General features: G+C 39.3%; 1 protein-coding gene across 2 annotated transcripts in view; it reads right to left on the reverse strand.

The window, feature by feature from the left end:
* The window catches only part of SPTLC2 (serine palmitoyltransferase long chain base subunit 2), a 99,036-nt gene that overhangs the window by 62,160 nt on the left and 15,919 nt on the right, over positions 1-20,957 (reverse strand). For both annotated transcript variants that reach the window (XR_006530276.2, XM_044774097.2), the window contains exons 2-5: positions 17,021-17,215; positions 5,478-5,632; positions 3,912-4,060; positions 1,601-1,725 (exon numbers count right to left, since the gene is read on the reverse strand). Coding sequence is in view for 1 of the 2 variants with exons in the window: in XM_044774097.2 (XP_044630032.2) it covers positions 1,601-1,725; positions 3,912-4,060; positions 5,478-5,632; positions 17,021-17,215 (624 nt within the window). In the remaining variant the exon portion in view is untranslated. The remainder of the gene's footprint in view (positions 1-1,600; positions 1,726-3,911; positions 4,061-5,477; positions 5,633-17,020; positions 17,216-20,957) is intronic.

The raw sequence follows: 20,957 nt of genomic DNA on the forward strand, positions 1-20,957 counted from the left end.
CAAATATTCAAGGATTTTCTAGATAGCTCTGGGTTACTAATTTATAACTTAATTCCATTACGGTCAGAGGACATACTTTGAATAATTTCAATTCTTTTAAATTTGTTAAGGTTTGTTTAATGGCCCAGAAAATGGTCTATCTTGGTAAATCTTTTGCTGTTATTGAGTGAAGTGTCATAAATGTCAATTAGGTCAAGTTGGTTGATAGTGTTTTTCAAGTTTCTATATCCTTGCTCATTTTCTGTCTAGTTCTTCTATCAGTTATTGAGAAGGGTGTTGAGATCTCTAATTATAATTCTCTATCTGTCTATTTCTCCTTTTGGTTTCATCAACTTTTGCTTCATGTATTTTGAAGCTGTATTATTAGGTGCCTGTACATTTCAAATTGTTATGTCCTCTTAATGAATTAACTCCTTTATCATTATGCAATGTTCCTCTTTATCCCCAGAAATATTCCTTGCTCTGAAATCTGTTTCTATTACCACAGTCACTCCAACTTTCTTCTGCTTATTGTTTGCATGCTGTATCTTTTTCCATCCTTTTACTTTTAACCTATATCTTTAAATTTAAAGTAGGTTTGTGGTGGAAACTTACTTAATTTTATCTAATCTGACAATCTCTGTCCTCTAATTAGAATGTATAAACCACTTACATTTAATGTAATATCACTATAGTTGGGTTTAAATCTCCTTCTAACTATTTGTTTTCTATTTGTCCCATCTGCTCCTCGAGGAACCACACATTTATATAACTGACAAGGACTTTAGAGTTAACCTAGTCCAAGTACCTCATTTTACAAAGGAAAATTTGAGGCTCAGAATGGTCGTGATAGGCTCACAGGCACAGAGCTAAATTTGACCACATAACCAATCAAACAAAAACTCAAGTCTTCAGACTCACTAATCCACTGATTTTTCAATATAGCATTCTTAGAAGCAGTGTTAAAATGAGAAAATCTTGAGGACCCTTTCAAGTCGATAGTGCTAAAACGTGATTTACAAAGTCTCTTCTTATCTCTTCTCTCTGCTCTTGTCCCCTCACAAACTCTGTTCACAGAAAAGAAAATACATACGTATCAACACACACATATACGTATGTGTGTGTGTATATACATAACTTTTAACCTATATTGTTAACCTATATTATCTGTATTATATATATATATACACATAATTTGCCCATATATCTCTGAACAACATGCATTACAGTAAGAACAAGTATTAGGGAACCTACGTATTTACATATTTTTCTACTTAGGTAAAACTACCTGTTAAATAACTTTCCAAGCTAAACATTCTTTCTTCCATAATTTTAGCCTTTTATGAGGTTTTATTTATTAGAATCCTTTCAAAACAGTATGACATGAAGAAGGCAAGAGTCATCTAATGGAAGAGGAAAGGATCATGGGTTCTAGCAAGAAAGCTTCAACTGATGTTAAGTCTCCATGGGATATTCTTTTCAAAAATTTGTGAAAGAAATATCTTTGGGTAAACTATGTTTAGTCTGAAGTTTACAATAGCTTCTGGCTTGCTCTGAACGCTTTACAAAACAATAGAAGAAATATATGACAGAGTTTTCATAAATGAAGACAAAGTCTTACTTTGCCAACGAGAGCAGGAATGTTCATTGAATTTGTTGCAAATCCCATGCCATACGTCATAGCAGCTTCTACTCCCAGGAAACTCGCAACAAGCTTCTCTAGTTCTTCATGCTTGTCCAGGTTTCCTGTGTGAAGAAGTTAGTGAAGTCAATAGCACCAAATCCCAAATTTAAGAATTACTCGTTACTTTATAAAAAGAAATCATAGTCTACATGTTATAACCTTTCAGACTAAGATCTACAAAGGAGTCAGAATTATGAAGAGTACTGGCTCACAAAGAACACAAAAGCTGAATAAACCCAGATTCAGGGCTAGCCCTGGTGGCCTAGTGATTAAGTTCGGTGCACTCCGATTCAGCGGCCCAGGTTTGGATCTGAGGTGCAGACCTATACCAGTTGTCTTTTAGTGGCAATGCTGTGGTGGTGGCTCACATAAAAAAGAAAAAAAGAGGAAGATTGGCAACTGATGTTAGCTCAGGGAGAATCTTCCTCAGGAAAAAAAAAAAAAAACAAACTTCAGATTCAGCACCTGTGGTGGAATTTCTATAAAGAGGGTTGCCAACAATTTTTCCAATTCCTGTTCGCACACACCAGTTCTAGGTCTAGGCCTTAAGAGGTCTGGCAACATCTGCTCTTATACTTTTAAAGTCAGCTGCCATGTAAAACAGTCCAACTAGCCTACTGTAAAGAGAGACCATGTGGAAAGAGAGGGACTCTGGAGAATGAGACTAAAGAAAGGGGGGAGGCAGGGCTCAGCCCTCAGCTGATCCCACTACCCATGAGGTGCCAGACGTGAGTGAAAGCCATCTTGGATACTCTCCTCAGTCATTATGCTCCACCCAGCACCACACGAAGCTGAGATAAATGTGAAGCCCTCCCCAAAGTGCAGAATGACCAGCAAATACATCAATGTGTGTTTCTGGTTTAAGTCACCAAGTTTCGGAATAGTTTGCTACGTAGAAAAGATAGGTTAAAAAGCCCTCCCTTTGATCTGACTGGTCAATTTGTATTGTGATTTTACATCAGTACTTAAATCTTTAGGGACCAAACAACACTTATCAATGATACTGTCTACATGCTGAGAGAAAAGATGCTGAGAATGAAGACTGCTCAGCTTGGATGCTACCATGTCCTGAAAGCTTAAGCAAGTCATTTAAACCTCTCTGGGCCTCAGTTTCTTATCTGTTAAATACCAATAATAGGGCCCAGCCCAATGGCCAAGTGGTTAAGTTCACGCACTCTGCTTCAGGGGCCCAGGGTTTCGCTGGTTCGGATCCTGGGCGTGGACATGGCGCCACCCGTCAGGCCATCCTGAGGTGATGTCCTACATAGCACAACCAGAGACACTCACAACTGGAATCTACAAGTATGTACGGGGAGGCTTCGGGGCGAAGAAGGAAAAAAAAAAAAAAGATTGGCAACAGATGTTAGCTCAGGTGCCAATCTTTGAAAGAAAACACAAAACCAACAATAATATTTGCTCTATCTACCACATGACATTGCTGTGAGGATCAAAAGAGACACTATGTTCAAGCACTTCATAAAATATAAAGTGCCATAAAGATGTAAGGTATGATTACTGTATCTCGCCACTGCACAATGCTCCCCTAACTACATCACTGAGGACCCCGAGTAAGAAGCAAGCAGCTGTACTTGCCAATCTCCAAACGTGTGAGAAATAATAAGGAATTATAGCTTTAATCCACTAAGTTTTGTGTGATTCACAGTAATAAAATATCCAGAAAGATGCCTTTTAACTTCTATTTGGAATCTTCCTTTGAACCAAAATAAATTAAATCTCTTTATATAAATCTGTTAACCTTCACATTTTATAAACTTTTACTAATAAAGAGTTAATAGCATTTATTGAATGCTTACCCTGTTACAAGTGGTTTACATGAATTAGCTTATTTAATTCTTGAAACACTCCTATAAGGGAGGAATTATTATTAGCCCCAAGTTACCAGTATGGGAACAGACTAACCCTCATGTGCCCAGAGGCTCGGTAGTAGTAAGTGGCACTCTTAACCACTATCATTTGCAAAAGCCAATAAAGTCAACATTAAAGTTACAAATGAAAAAAATACTTACAGAACTTTTTTAGAGATATTCTGTATGTATAACGTAATGGAAAAGATAAACATATCTCAGAATGTGTTGAAAGCATTAAAATCAACAATCCCTTCAGAAACACAAAGCGTTCTTAGCTGACGGAACCTACAGGGCAAAGTACCTATCTGGGCACTTAATCTCCTAGCTCTCTACAGTGCAATTCCCTCATCCTCAGCTGGCCAAACAGAGCGCACACTCACCGATTTCCTGCCGCGTGCTGCACACTCCCACGCCATACTGCTCCAGGACTCTGGCAGCAGCTTCCTGACAGGCTCCAGTATTCCGTGCAAATCCAAGATAGTTGTAGGAACCCATGTTTATAACGCCTTTAATTATATTCCCTGTGTACCTGTATTTCAGCAGCATAAAAGTTCATGAGACTTGTGAGCAAGTCAAATACCTACATATGATGATAAACGTATTGGTAATACAAAAGGAAGCACCATATATGGGAAGTAGAGGGAATATGGTCTAGATGAAAAGCAGCTCAAACTCACTACCAATTAAGGAAATGGAAGTTAAAATACCAATTTTCACTTATGAACAGCTATAAAGATTTAAAAACTGACCATATTCAGTGTGGGCCAAGACAGTCGAATACATCGTAGAAAAGAATATCAGTCAGTACTTTTTTTTTGGAAGGCAGTTTGGCAGTACTTACCCATTTAAAAGATACAGAGACTGTGACTGAGCAATTCCCACACACATACGAAAGGATACATGCATAGGGATCCTCTAAGAGTCACTATGCAATTCACCACGTCTCCTCCCCAGGCACGTGAACCAGTGACATTCCACACGGTGGAAGCTCAGTCAGCCTGGGCCCCCAAGTGAGGACAACACGGTTCAGAGGCCCCACCGTCTCAGAGGGACATAAAGCAACAAAGCAATAAACTGTTGCTGTGTTAACTCTGAGATTTTCGGGATTTTAACACAGGATCATGCAGCCCAACCTGCTATACGCTATATCTGTCTATACTGCAGAATACTAAGCAGCCTCTACAAATAATGAGCTTGCTGTGAATAACACAAGAAGGATGTTACTGATATGTCAGAAAGTAAACAAAGCAACATGTAAAATGATTTCTATAGTATGATCCCATTTTTGTACATCAAAAACCACCTGTGTGTAACCCCAGCAGATACACTACATTCATACCCCACAGAAAACACCTGGAAGAATGAAACACTACAAACTGCTAACAGTGGTCACCTCGGGAGTGAGAATCTGTGGGGGTGGATTTGCAGAGGGACAGTGGTTAGCTGTCATGGGGGACTTTCCATTTCTCTGTATTATTTGTCTTTTTTTTTTATAATGACAACGTAACCATGTAATACTTGTGCAATCTAAACAATAAAATAAAATTTTATAAATATAAAAAGTTTTCTAAACTACTCACTGCATTTAAGTAAAAATACTCTATATATCCTTGAACCATTTGAGAAATCAAAATATCGAGAAATAAATTCAGACACTTGATTCTAGTAAGTGGCATAAGAGAAAGAACAGTTTTTCTTTGTTTTTTGTTTTTTTGATAAATCAAATTTTGTTTTCAATTATACTCCATCACAATATCAAATGTAACAGAAAACTGAATTTTAAAAATCTCAATAACAATGAACAATATGCAAGGAAACTAACCATCTTGTATTGTACTCTCAGCTCCTACTGCTGTTTTGACAGAACATTCCATTTGCAATGGAATATTTTCTGATGTGTAGAAATTCTTTTGTTGTCAAGAAATAATTTCCCAATCAAAACTCACTTGAAGGACCAGTTGTAATCATGAGACTGTCTCTCCATGATGTCCACCCTGGCTCCAGGCACACTACAGATGGGTCGATTCCAGTTGTCTCTAATCCTCATGTAGAGGTTCCTTGTATAGAAGTTTTCAAAATCCTGATACAATGACACAAAGTCCTGCCAACAAATGGTGAAATGCTATAAATTTAACTGAGTCGCTTTAACAATTTTTACAACTTTCCTTTTCATGTTGCAAGAGCACCTGAGAATGAGAGGTCAATTATACTGAATTACCTGATAAGGAAAACATTTGGAAAGGCATCAATTCTCTGTTTATGTTAAAACAACTCAACCAGGTAAAAGTCACTTAGCTTTGATGGTCGACCTATAAGAAATGGTTGCAAATAACTACCTGCCGGCAAGAATGTAGGCTCAAAAATTTAATAAAGTAGGCCTCACAAAAATAAAACTTAGTCGTACAGTTCTGTCATTAAATGGATTCCCTTCCTAATAAACTAAAAAAGACTGCTCTTCTGCTCACCCCCTAGTAAAATATTGGGGGAAATGCCATAAAAACCCCTATAATTCCAGTTTCAAACAAGAAAAATAATTCCAAAATTGAGACTCTATCCTCTCTACATTTTCAAGGATCAAAATGAAACAAATCCAAAGAAAAATGATAAATAAGAAACACTAACGGGTTGCTCATAGAAAGACATCTATCTTGGGTTCCCTTCCTTGGGTGGGAGCTTTTAACAATTTTTTTAAAAAAAGATTCTCAAAATGAATTCCCATGACCAGGGACTTCAAGCCCTTCTTTCCTCCCTGAAATTAAGTTATATTAAAATTTAAGTCTGTAAAAAATTAAATCACAGTGGAGCTAAAATGAAAGCATTATGTTAAGTCTCATGTGGTATGACCACCTCTCGGAATACAAGTGACCGGACCAGGAGATCTACTCAACTCCTGAAAGTAAAGGGTAAGCCCACAAAAAGAAAACCGTACTATAGTTTTACTATAGTCAGCAAACCACTGGGTGCCCAGCCCGCGGAGCTGGGCTTGGTGCCAATCTAAATTAATCTGTTAAATAAGCTAATCAAAATATTCAAAGTTTAAGCCTTATTCTGTAAAAGAATTTCATCGCTAAAGAAGACTCTACATAAAACTTTACAATTAACAACCTTCCACGACACTGGACTCTCAAGTGCCGACTAACTAAGCCTCTCAGCACATAAAATCTCCTTCAATAAAGCCCAGCAGCGTTAGAAAGGACTCAGGACTCTGCAGAACCTGATACCATCTCTTTAGCACTAGTTTAACGGTTAACTTCCTTAAGAGAAAATATCCGGAGATAATGTGTTTATCACAATTGGAAACATATTACTTAAATAGTATGTCCCTTTTGACCGTCTCCTCTTCCCACAAGAATACTGATGAAGGAAAATTGGAACGAGACAGCCAAATTCTAATTAAGGACTTTCCTTTGGCTATTACTCACTACGCATTTATTTTCCAAGGGAAAAAACAAAAACGTTGTCACCAATCCTTTTCAATTCACATCAAATAGGGTAAACAGTACCAATTCTTCTTGATTTCATTTCTTTATAACCTTTCTAAACACTGCACATGAACGCTGAAGGTATTAACTCAAAGATTTGAGAGAAATACTCCATCACAGACAAATTTTATTAATAACAAGAAGCAGTATTTTTTGTTTTTTACTATATAAACATCCGAAAAAACTTAGACAGTCTGGTCCTATCTACCAGAAGGGTTATCAAACCCCAAGTTAGAAGAAGGGCTGCAAGCCAAGCGGGGTAAAGCTTTGGGTAACCAGTGACACAGCTGTCTGTGGTTAGGAGGGAAGAGATGGGCTCCAATGCCCCAAACAGAGACTGCCAAGATCAGGGAGCTCCACCTCTCTTTACGGCTACAATGAGAGAACAATTAAGTCCCTGAGATGGGAACACATTTGCACGGAGTGAAGGAGAAGTCGTCACATGAGGGATGTTAGAGACCAAAAGCAGTGGGACAGAAAGGCAGGAGAGGGGCTTGTGGCCAAGGCAGCAGTTTGACTGCAGTTAGAAAGCTACGTAGAGGGGCCGGCTCCGTGGCCAAGCGGTTAAGTTCACGCGCGCCGCTGCGGTGGCCCAGGGTTCGGATCCTGGGCGTGGACATGGCACCGCTCATCAGGCCACGTTGAGGCGGCATCCCACATCCCACAACTAGAAGAACCTGCAACTAAGATAGACAACTATGTACAGGAGGGGTTTGGGGAGATAAAGCAGAAAAAAAAAAAAGATTGGCAACAGTTGTTAGCCTAGGTGCCAATCTTAAAAAAAAAAAAAAGAAAGCTAGGTAGAGAGATCTGAGGGCAGCTAAGCACACTCCCTGCAGCTGAGCAATGAAGTACGAAAGGGGATGGAAGGGAACCACTACTCAGGATCCCAGCTCTAGGTAATGAGAATGTCTGTTTCCAAAAATATCTCGAACACTTTAAATATTCTAGGACCAGGGTTAAACCAGGACTTATCTTTTCATTGAGTCATTCACATATCTTTTATTGAACACTTTTGCTAGACTTGGGATACATTAAAGACAAGGCAGCTATCTGCAAACAATGACACCCCCACTACTCCCACTCTCCTCCCTCTGCCCCCACATCCCACTCCACGTGTCCATCCCCCTCTTCTTCCTCCTCAGTTGAGTCACTGTGAAATGACTAGTCAGGACCAACCTCACACTTGTTTGCTCGGTCACTGAACAAACATTTACTGAGCAGTACTTCCCAGGCACTAAGCTAGGCAGTGGAGATAAAAATGAGTAAGACACACCCTCTACACTCCTCAGGATCTTAGTACAGTGGGGAGGCCCACAGGTAAAGTTAGGATACAACATAACAAGTACTGTAAAGGTATGCTTGCCCAGAGAGAGTACCTACCTGACGGGTGAGTGGCAACGACAGAGTCACGTTCAAAGAGCCTTAAGGATGCACTATTCACGGATGTGTTTCCTGAGGACCTTTCATGAACCCCGTATACTAGTGCATACATGTATATATGATATATCATATATCATATATATGATAAGCAGAGAACAATATCTAGTTGAGACTACACTGGGATTGTTGGACCTGAAGTACTCACCAGTTAAGTGACTTCTACCACCAGCCTCAGAGAAATACTCAAAATCATGAATTTGTTACATAGGGATCCTCGAAGACCTTACCAAAAGTAGTTTGGGGGGACCTCAATAATTAGCCAATAAATATCCTTTATTGTTTAAGCCTATTTGAGGTTGAGTCTTCTAGAAAACATCCTATATTGTTTAAAATAAACAGGTCCCACCTATTCTAGGGCCTATGTGGGCCTTAAGATTATGAGGGATCTTAAAGGCTGGGTGCTACCACTTTCAGAAGTTGACTTTATAACAATTGTCCATGTTTATTAAGAACAATTCTGGCCCAACACAGATGTCCAAATACTCTTATATGATGATGATAAAGATGATGAATAATCACATTAGCAATAAAAAGTTCCCATTTACTGAGTACTTACAATATATCTTGAATTACGTATACTTTCTCTTAAAAATCCCTGCACCCTCTTAGAGAAGATATTACTCACAATTTCAGAAAGACAAAATGGCTGTCCCATTTAGGGAACTAGCCAGAGGCAGAGCCAGGAAGTCATCCAGGTCTTCTAATTCAAAGTCTATGTTCTTAACCCCACACATTCTATGACATACAAATTATTCTGAAAATTTTCCATGACAGAGTTTGTTGAGCTGCCTAATTCAACACAATGAGCAACCTAATTTACTGAGCCTAACAAGTGATCACAAGAAAATCCGCTTTGTCTGATGGTGCTACGACACCTACCTATCTGGAAAAGATCGGGGTGCTTCAGAACTCCCAGTCACTGAAACTGAAGGCTACACGTCTGAAACCTTTCCTTTAAAAGCACGCCATGCTGTTTGCAGGTTACTACAGTACTGCTGAAATATTTCAAGACATTTGGCGCTAATAAACATAATCCTGCATACCAAAGACAAGCTAGCGAAAAACAAGTCCTGGTGTTTTGAATTTTTATTTTGGCAATGTTTTTTCTTGAGAAGGAAATAACCTCATAAGATATATCTAGAAACAGCTGAAACAAAACAAATTGTTTCAAAACTTAAACTAAGAGAATTCAAAAATCCCAAATAATTCCTGCCTGAAAAAGTGCTGAAAATGGAGTCATCCTATGGCTAAAAGGTATTATACAGCGAGGACTATTTATTGTAAAAACCAACAGTGTTGTCTTTACCTCTGTTTCATGAAGAAAATCAGGCAAGATTACCTGGGAAAGGCTATTACATTGGTGACTTTAAAATCTCCGAGCCATTGTTAAGAGTTTTCCCTACGGTTCATATAAGTCATACTACTGTTTGTTCTTTCCTGTTTTTAACGTTATAGACAGGAAGCCACTTCCTTGTTGTTTCTATGCTCTCCATGAAGGCATAAAATGAGATTTGAAGAGTAGAGACAGTCATTTTCCTTAAATCTAAAACTAAGTTGTGTCTGTATGTACATATGCATTCACGCACGTGTGTACACACACGTGCGCACACACACGCCCGACTGTGAATGCTTCAATTCAAAAGACTCAAAATTTTCCATTGTTGGGGCCGGCCCCATGGCCGAGTGGTTAAGTTTGCATGTTCTGCTGCAGCGGCCCAGGAGTTGGCCAGTTCAAATCCTGGGTGCAGACATAGCACCGCTCATCAAGCCATGAAGGGTGGCGTCCCACATGCCACAACTAGAAGGACCCACAACTAAGAATATACAACTATGTACTGGGGGTCTTTGAGGAGAAAAACGAAAAAAAATAAAATCTTTAAAACAAAAACAAAAACAAAAAAATCCTTCCTCTTCTAGGCACTGGGTAAACAGTAGTAAACAAAAAGATGATAATAATCTCAGCCCTCCTGGAATTTATATTTTGGTGGAAGAGACAGATACTAAATGAGACAATGTATAAAATATAAAGTATGTAAGATAGTAAAAATATTAATGGAAACAAAAATCAAACAAGGAAGGGGGGTGTAAAATGCCAGAGTCATGCAAAAGTGTAGCTAGAGTGGCCAGGGTAGAATAAAGATGGAAAGGAAGCGAGGGAACTATCCATGAGACTATCTGGAGGAAGAGCTTTCCTGGCAGGCAAACAGCAAGTGCAATAGCAGTGAGGCAGAAATGTACTTGGTGCATGCAAGGAACTGCAAAGGGGCCAGTGTGGCTGGAGCAGATGAGTGAGGGGCTAAGCAGTAGGGGATGACACCCAGGTGATAACGGAGGTTGGCAAGAAGTCATTGAATCTGGATTTCGTGATGGGCTGTACATGGTATGTGACAAAAAGAATCAAGGATAACTCCCAAGATTTTGAGCCAAAGCAACTGGAAGTAGAGAACTGTCACTGATGGATATGGGGAAGACACCTAGATAGATAGAAGGAGAAGTCAGCTCAGTTGTACATGTATAAAGTTTGAGATGCCTATGTGGGGATGTCAAGCGGGCAGCTGGACATACATGAGGAAGTCAGTGCTAAAGACATAAATTTGGAAGTTAGCATAAAGAAGTATTAAAAGCCAAGACAATGGATCCTAAGGGAGTGAGTACAGATGGGAAAAGAAAAGAAGAGGACTAAGGATGAAGCCTAAGCCATACCCACATCAACATTTAGAAGGTGGGCAGATGGAGAGGATTCAGCAAGAGAGAATGAGAGAAAACAGCCAGAAAGGCAGGAGAATAACCAGGCAATTGTAATGTCCTGGAAACCAAGTGAACAAAATGCTTCTAGAAGGAGAGAGTGATCAATTGTGTCAAATGCTGCTGGTAGGCTAAACAGGGTAAAGACTGAGAAAGGACTTAGAATCTGCAACACAGGTATCATGTGTGACCCTGGGAAGAATTGTTTTAGTTGAAGCAGTGGGGGCAAAAACCTGACTGCATTGGGTTCAGTAAAGAGTGGGAAGCAACACAGTGGAAACAGCTATGTCAGGGAATTTTGCTTTACAAGGAAGACAAAATGGAGCGGTGGATGGAGGAGAAAGTAGGATCAAGAGAAAGCTTTTTTTTTTTGAGGAAGATTAGCCCTAAGCTGACATCCACTGCCAATCCTCCTCCTTTTGATGAGGAAGAGTGGCCCTGAGCTAACATCTGTGCCCATCTTCCTCTATTTTATACGTGGGACTCCTGCCACAGCATGGCTTGATAAGCAGTGTGTAGGTCCGTGCCCGGGATCCAAATTGGTGAACCCTGGGCCACCAAAGTAGAGCGCATGAACTTAGCTATACGCCATGGGGCTGGCCCCGAGAAAGCCTTTTATTAAGGTGGGAGAAATAACATGTCTATGCTACTGGAAATGATCTAGTAGAGGACAAACTGATACACAGCTGACTCACCAGAGGCCTAACAGTCAAAACTGAATGTGCAGGAAACAGGAGCAGAGCACCGGCCAGCCTTCATGTGTTATTCTAACAAGCTCTGAGAGATGGCCGGATCTATAAACAGTACATCACTTTTTTACATTTTTAGTTATTTACTAACAAAGCTGCCAGGACATTTTCAAAATGCTTTAGGGAGAAACAAATAAAACCAAAATACAGCTTAAAATCTGAGGAAACCTCAACATGGTTTCTTAAACTGGAATCTAACAACTGTTGAGGTCTTATGGGTAGTCTCAGAGATTCATGAATTCTGTTTTCATCTTTTAACTTGATTTTTCCATTTTCATAAACATTTGAAAATCAGGTTACCAGTTTAACACCCCAACAGTACTCAATTTAAACTTGAAATGACTTAGGCTATCAGACAGGGCACCAGTTCTTTAAACTTTTACATTCTCAGTTAGTAGTGAAAAACAGTTCCAAATTGCTGAACGCAAAGAAAAGCTGAATAAAAAAACAGAAGCCTAAAAGATTCAAAAGACAAAAAAGCCTTGCTAAAAAAAGCTATAGTGTTGCTCCAAACAAAAAATGCCCAACAGGTGACAGAGAAACCTGCAAGCCTAGTTATGTCACGAGGGCAAAAGGAAACGTGGGAATGTACTACAAAACTCTTTTTCCAAGTTTTATTTTGGATATAGTTTCTCAGCAGAAAAAAAAAAAAAAAAACAATCCTAGAGTAAATAAAAACAGAAGACTACTCTATACAACCGAATATGATTCCTCAATAAAAAGGAATGAATTACTGAAACATACAACATGGATAAACCTCAAAAACATTATGCCAAGTGGAAGAAGCTAGACACAACAGATCACACAGTGTATGATACCATTAATATGAAATGTGTAGAGTCAGAAAGCAGATCAGTGGTTGCCGAGAGCGGGGAGAGGGAGGAAGGAGTGACTGTCAATGGGTATGGGGTTTCCTTTTCAGATGATGAAAACGTTATAAAATTAGATTATGGTGTTGGCTGCACAGCTCTGTAAACACTACTAAAAACCATTCAACTGTACATTTTGAGCAGGTGACTTTTAAGGTATGTAAAGTATATCTCAATAAAACTGTTCAAAAACAAATCAATGACTGTTGTCCTAGGCTCCCCCACACACCACAAAACAATGGAAAGTAGAGCTCTTTTTAAACCCATTGAACTAAAAGAGCCCAACCAATTGATAATCCTCCAGCTTAATCCATTAAGCAACTATACTACATTAATAGTTTCCAAAGATACTGCTAAAATGACAATTATCAGAATATTCTTAGTAAGCTACTTTTTGAAGGAGGTCAAGAACAAAATCCTTCCAGGAACATATTAATATATTTCAGTTGATTTCTTTCTGTTGTATCTTGAAAATTAAATATATCAGAATGTCAACATATAATGTCCCTTCCCAGTATCCTATCCCTCCCAGTTCTGAATACCTGCTCATGAACAAACTGAAGAGGTAAAACGCTGGTTTCAAGTTTAGTTAGCTGCATGGTAACTACCTACCATAATTTACTCCCTAGATTTCTAGATATTTCCTATCTGGATATTAGAATATTCTTATTAATTCAAGCTTTCGTTATATCTATCACACGTTTTTGGCCTACTAGCTTGACCTCACATAACAAATAAACCAGAGACTGAGAAAAACAACATTCATCCAAAACACCACTAATAACGGAGGATCAAGCAGTAAAGAATTTCAAAAATTTTATCCAATTTATATAAAACAGAACAAACTCATGCTAACTCCACTTTATTAGTGGGACCATGTGATTTCAGGTCTATGCAAAGCAATATCTGAAGAACTAGCAAAAGAGTCACAAGGGCTCTCTTTTGTAATGGAATTAAGAAGAAAATAAGGATGTGGTTGTGACCACCACTCACTCAGAGAAAGGAGGAAGTGACATTAATTTGCATTTTATGAGCCCAAGCAAGCACTTTCCCTCACCTCTTTGCAGTGCAACACTTTAAAATTTGCCTCTCTCTCTCACTACTGCCTAATCCAGCATCAGAAAACAAACACAGTCTACCAGAAGGCTGAATGATCCTTCCTCTGCTTTCCCTGAGCTGAATTTTTGTACGAAAATAGCAGGATTCAGCTGTTTTAACTGCTGATGTTATCTACTGTGAAAATTCTACTGAAATTAATTTGAATAAATTAGCACAGTCCTTCTCTAAACAAACTGTAGAGGCAAATGTCCCGCTGTGTCCCACACATTTCCTCCTATCACTTCCTCCAAGAACTGTTTCCTGATTAACTCTATGCTACTCAGTTTACTTTTCTGTTCTCCATCTGCATACAATTCAAGCACTGTTTACCTGCAGAGTGCTTTGCAAAGGCCCATAAGTTTGAAGTATTTATTTTTCCTCAACAAAATTAGAAACTACTTAGGAATAAAATCCATATGTTCCAATTATTTCACACATAGTTAAGAACACATAGGCAGCCCCAATACTTAAAACAGTCAATTTATCCTCTGGAAACATGAAACAGTTCCAAAGAGAATTACTTGTTCACAAAGTAATTCAGATGCATCCTCATCGTTTCATTCATCACACTTTGACACAGCACAAGCTGTGCAAACTCTCTGGTCATTCCCCTGCTTAGAAACTGCCCCGGAACTCTTACTGCCTACCAACCTTCTTAGTTTCACATTCAAAACACAATTTCTCAGGGCTGGCCCAGTGGTATACTGGTTAAGTTCGCGCTCTCCACTTGGGTGGCCCAGGGTTCCCAGGTTTGGATCCCAGGTGTGGACGTATACACCGCTCATCAAGCCATACTGTGGCAGCATCCCACATACAAAATAGAGGAAGACTGGCAGAGATGTTAGCTCAGGGACAATCCACACACACACACACACAGCTAAAACACAATTTCTCATACATCCATATTCCAGGTTCTCCCACTCATTCCTCATGCCTTTGCCTACAATATCGCCTCAACCAGGAACGCTCTCTATGCCACAATCAGCACTCCTCCCACCTCCACCTCTACACGTCAATTATTAGGTCTCTACAGTGTGTCAACACTATGAGAGGTCCTTGTAGATAAAGATTTCCTAGTTTGAATACGTGAATAAAACTTTGGCTCTCAGCAGTCACAACTGCCACCAACTCAGTCTAGTAGGACGATACTGGCTGATAACCAAGTAACTGCAATACCATCCAACACAGTAACTGTATAGTAAGCTATAACTTACAGTAAGCAAGCCACACCTGAGGGATGTGAAAAATGAACACACTGTGGGTGCTCTCCAGCCAGAAAGTCTATGTGGGGTGCACAGGAATAGAAAAAAAAGAGAATCAAATTTTTAAATTTGCTCTGGTTTTCAATGATGAAAATTAGTTTGGCCTACTGGTTCTGCATGCAGGGCTTTCCTTGTATTAGGTACTCAAAAAAAGAAAAAATTTTTATTTTTTTTAAAAGATTGGCCTTGAGCTACTATCTGTCACCAATGTTCCTTTTTTAAAATTTTCTCCCTAAAGCCCCAGTACATAGTTGTATATTCTAGTTGTGGGCCCTTCTAGTTGTGGCATGTGGGACGCTGCCTCAGCATGGCCTGATGAGTGGTGCTGGGTCCGCGCCCAGGATCTGAACCAGTGAAACCCTGGGCCGCCGAGGAGGGGCTCATGAACTTAACCACTCGGCCATGAGGCTGGCCGCAAAAAATACTTTCTTAATGAAATTAACTTGTAGGCATTTCAAGGCAGTGAGAAGGATGGCCAACTTGTGGTGTTGGGGCTGGGAGGGGTGCAGAATGGTTGAGGTGAGAGGAGAATGCCTGGCTCCCGAGCTTTCCCAGGATCAGAACCCTCAATCCATTCACTGATTGGTCCTGGCTTCCTAGTAACTGCTGAAGTCCTTTCCTTCCCCATGTTTCTTGAGGCCCTCCTCCCCTTCTCCCAACATGACCGCCATCCTTTCCCAGGGTTCACTGGCTCCTCTCTCAGTGGTGACCTTGCTGCCACATCTGCCTCTCTCCTCTAACGCTTCACAAAAGTGAGATGCGCAATGGACCACAAACATCTAACTTCTGAGTCCCTTCTCTAATCCAGAATATTCCCTGGACCAGAGGACAACCAGCCCGTACTCCACACGCCAAGAACAAACAAGTTTGTTTTTACTACAATCAGGCGTTTTTCACCCTAATTTTATTTATTTTTGAAAATAGATAATACATGTATATTGTACAAAACTCCAGAGGCTCAAAGGAGTATACAGAGAAAAGTGAAGAAGTGAGTGAGGTCCTCCTCCTCAGAGACAACCATTATTATCTGTTTACCATTACTAAAACAAGATTGTTTCCTACTGCAAACAGAGTAGCTGGGCCACATTCTGTGTTAGGCTTGTTTGTTTGGAGGGAGGAGCTGATCGGTGAACCAGACATCAACGCATAACGTGTCTATGAGAAAACACACCGTGAGTTGTAAAGAATACAGCCTTTTCAGAAGACCGTAGACACAACAGACCTGGGATACAGTATGATATCGTGAACAGAAAGAACATGGCTTTCGGCACTTCACAGACCTGTGTCAGCAAATTAACTGACATCTTAAAAAAAAGATGACACTAGGCACCTTTTTTTTCCCAGGGAAGGATTTGCCCTAGCTAACATCTGTTGCCAATCTTCCTCTCTTTTTTCTCCCCAAAGCCCCAGTGCGTGGTTGTATATCCTAGTTGTAAGTCCTAGTTCTTCTACGTGAGCTGCCACAGCACAGCAACCAACAGACAAGTAGTGTGGTTCCGTGATCCAGAAGGAAACCCAGGCCACTAAACCTAAACCACTATACCATCAAGGCTGGCTTGACACCAGGCATCTTAGGAAACGCTACTTAATTTGTGAATTTTAACTTTCTTATCCATAAAACAGAATAGGTTCTTGTGATAATTAAATTACAATGTTAAATCTTTTAGTTTCTCCATGCCTTTAACCTTATTTTTAGCTTTCTTTGTAGAATGTTTTCATTTAACTCTATCTGCAATATTTTAATTTTAATGTATACCCAAATGTTTAAAGAAACAAATGAGGGAAAACACCAAGACTTCTATAAAAGGCTTCCATTTACAGAATCAAAGACTAACAATTACCTTTTGTTCTTCTCTTTCTGTTGCACGGTGACACTTTTCAATTCTCAAATGCCTCAAGAAATCTCGAAGATATCCAAAGAGAGTGAGTACACCATATCCCACATAGGTAAGTACAGCGACCAGCATTGGAGTTTCTTCAAAAGCTTCATTAAATGGTCTTTTATATAGGCCTCCATTTTGTGTAACATGATGAATCTAAAAGGGAGATTAAAAATGTTTATTTCAATCACGGTAAGAAAAAGATTATTAGGTAAATTTAACTCCTTATAGATTTGCATAACTATACCTTCAGAATTCTACAAGAAATAGTAAAAACAAGTCTAGTAAGATCTAAGCAGGGCACAATTTTTTCAACAGAAATAAGTTATATATACTTTTTTTTTTTTTTAAAGATTGGCACCTGAGCTAACATCTGTTGCCAATCCTTTTTTTTTCTTCTTCTTGTCCTCAAAGCCCCCCAGCACATAGTTGTATATTCTAGCTGTAGGTCCTTCTAGTTGTGGCATGTGGGACGCCGCGTCAACATGGCCTGAGGAGCTGTGCTAGGTCCATGCCCAGGATCCGAACCGGCGAAACCCTGGGCCGCCGAAGCACAGTGCGCTAACTTAACTGCGTGGCCATGGAGCCCCAAGTTATACACACTTTAGGAGGACAGCAAAGAAAAACAGAGGGAGAAGGACTGCCTAAGAACAATGCTTAACAATGATTTTTCAAATTATTTAATTTTATGAAATAGATCCTAAAATGCTATGGTTGGAGAATGTATAACTTCCTTTGCTCTAATAAAGAAAATAAAAAATATAAATCAACAAAGAGAAAGGCTATCCTGAAAAATAGTATTATTAGCTCACAAATGAAGTCATCAAAAGTAAATTCAGTTTCAGAATAAAATATTTGCAAATGTTTTACCTGCTATATAGTCTTAAAGCCACCTGGCCATACAATTCCAAAGAATTACTAGCTCTAGGCCTCGGTGGAAACACAGGGTTTATACCAGCCTTTGTTGTCAGTGGTAACATAAATAAATTATGCACAGAAGTCAAATGCTTACACAAGAGTGGTCCTTTTGTTGTTAGTGTCATGAGACTCTGACTCCTAGCGACCCTGTACACAGCAGAGCGGAACCCTGCCCGGTCTTTTGCACCATCCTCTCACCTTCCAGCGCTCTATCAGACAACGCTCCATTGTTTTCCATAGGGTTTTCAGGGCCACATTTTTCGGAAGTGGGTGGCCAGGTCCCTCTTCCTAGTCTGTCTTAGTCTAGAAGCTCCAGTGAAACCCGTCCACCGGGGGGACTCTGCCAATATTTGAAATACTGACAGCACAGCTTTCAGCATCACAGCAACAAGCAGCTGCCACAGTATAACAACCAACAGACAGGTGGTGTGCTTCCCTGATGGGAAGCGAACCCAGGCCAGGGCAGTGAGAGCGTTGAATCTCAACTACTAGACCACCAGGGCTGCCTAAGAGTGGTCTAGCATTGTACAAAAGTAGAAAGTGAAATCCAACAGAAGGGGAAACCTTAGAGTGATCAGTAACTGTCATGCAATCATTCTGTCCCTCTTCATCGTGACCTAAGTCCAAACATTCTAAGATTATTCCTGGCTTCATCTTTTGGGATACCTGAATTTTAATAGACAAACACCAAGCTACTATACTTTTGATCTCATAACTCAAAGCTTTTTATTTATTGGCCAAATTTAATGGAAATCTTGTTTTACAGAAAAATTCCACTAGAGAAGTTTGTGTGTTAACTTTAATCTTAACATTGAAACAACCCACTGCAGTGAGGACGGTCAATCATAATCTACCAGGAGTACGTTTTTAAGTGAGCACTGTACCAGAGCTATAAAAAGTCCCAAAGGAACAAAAGATTCTTTCCTGCCCTCTCAGACAATCTAATCAGACATACGATATAAACGAACAAAAACAAATTAATAAAAATTTACATTAACTATAAAAACTAATTAATATATATATCCAAGGGCTAAATATACATATTAATATTATTACGTATAATATATATTACATAAAATACATATTTTAGGGGACCGGCATGGTGGCTCAGTGGTTAAGTGCACACGTTCCACTTTGGCAGCCTGGGGTTCGCCAGTTCGGATCCTGGGTGCAGACACGGCACCACTTGGCAAGCCATGCTGTGGCAGGCACCCCAGATATAAAGTAGAGGAAGATGGGCATGGCTGTGAGCTCAGAGCCAGTCTTCCTCAGCAAAAAGAGGAAGATTGGCAGCAGATGTTAGCTCAGGGCTAATCTTCCTCAAAAAAAAAAAAATATATATATATATATATTTTAGAATATTATATCCTAGTAATGTTAGTTTGGGAAAGCTATTTGAATGCCACAAGTTAGAACAGTGTGGGAAGAAACAGTTGTATATGACAAAGGAAAGGCATTCAGACAGCCATGATACATGGAGTCTGTTAGTACTGATTCAATTTGATGGCCTAAAGAACCTCTGAAAACTATTCAGAAAACCGGTTTAGGTTTTCATCAATTTTTTCCCCAAAGAGGTAGAAGTTTGTATCAATATTTAATACTTAAACTTTTATGAAGGAGCAAGGTTGTATTGTGTTTAGAACAGAATAGCTAGAAATGGGCCAATATCTGAAGATAAAAAATCATTTAAAAATTAAAAATACAACATATAAACAAGCTAGTAAGCCAGACAAAGCAAAATGAAAAGCACTTAAAACACAGGAAAAATAACATTCGCATCATCTCTTTAAAAAACTGTGTCAAAAAACATTTTGCCATAAGAACACTATGTTTAATACCAGAACCCACTTCTTAACTATGAAACTGTTTAAACTATTCACTCTGTTTACTGAACATACTAGTAAACAGGCCATTCTCAGAGCTCGTAAGTCTCTAACAACATATGGCAGATTTATGTGTCAGGAATGCTGTGGGTGGGCCTCTGTCAATACCCGCCTTGATGTGAGACACAGCCAAACCAGCAGGACCACGTGAACTCACGCAGTTGGCTGGACTGTCTGGAAGGAGGAAATTAATCCATTAGTTTGCTTTTAAATATTGTGTGCTTCTATCACAGCCTCATTTAAAACTAAATACATTTTAAGAAATTGAGATTCAACTATGAAGGAACTTTTAGAATGTGGCCTCAGACAAAACACAGGTCCCTCTGATCTTGCAGGGTGAGAAGGGACAGGCCAACTGATATGGAAACCTCTGATAGGTGAGAAAGTGTTAGAACTCAGAGAGAACAAGATTCCTTGACCTCCAAGTACTGGTGCTAAATTTTATCTGTGACATGATTCAAGTAAAAATAACGGCATTACTATCCTATACACGCATCATGTTCCATAAAGGAAAGCACCAGGTTTATTTTGCTCATTAATACACATCCAGCACTCAGGACAGTATTTATTAAGTGCTAACAAATATTAAGTACTCAATGTTTCCTTTTATTACTAGTAGTACTACTGAAAGTGGCACCTTTTAGGAGCTCAATAAATATTTGTTGAATGAATGAAATTACACATTATGCTCTCTGCTCTTTCCACAATAAATACTCTGGCAAAGAAGGAGTTAAGTGAGCCACAGTAATCACACAATATTAGGACATGTCTAGAACACAAATCTGATACCTTTCAGTTCTCACGTGGACTGAAGCTCAAGTTCACTCTAAACAAAACATGGGCTACACACTCTTACTGTGTATTTCATATTATGGATTCAACATGCAAGCAGTCATTCTGACTTGAGAATTACACCATCAACAAGGCAATCAAGAAAATACTTGTGTCATCACTCCCTCCACGTTAAAAAACAGGTATCATCATTCTGCTCACATAAAGCAAGAGTGTGATGCTGTATTACTATTACTAATCAAGGGAAGATTTCTTTTTTTTTAAGGAAGATTAGCCCTGAGCTAAGATCTGCTGCCAATCCTCCT

This window comes from Equus asinus, chromosome 7 (assembly GCF_041296235.1).
Source record: "Equus asinus isolate D_3611 breed Donkey chromosome 7, EquAss-T2T_v2, whole genome shotgun sequence".
In the NCBI taxonomy this organism is placed as follows: Eukaryota; Metazoa; Chordata; class Mammalia; order Perissodactyla; family Equidae; genus Equus; species Equus asinus.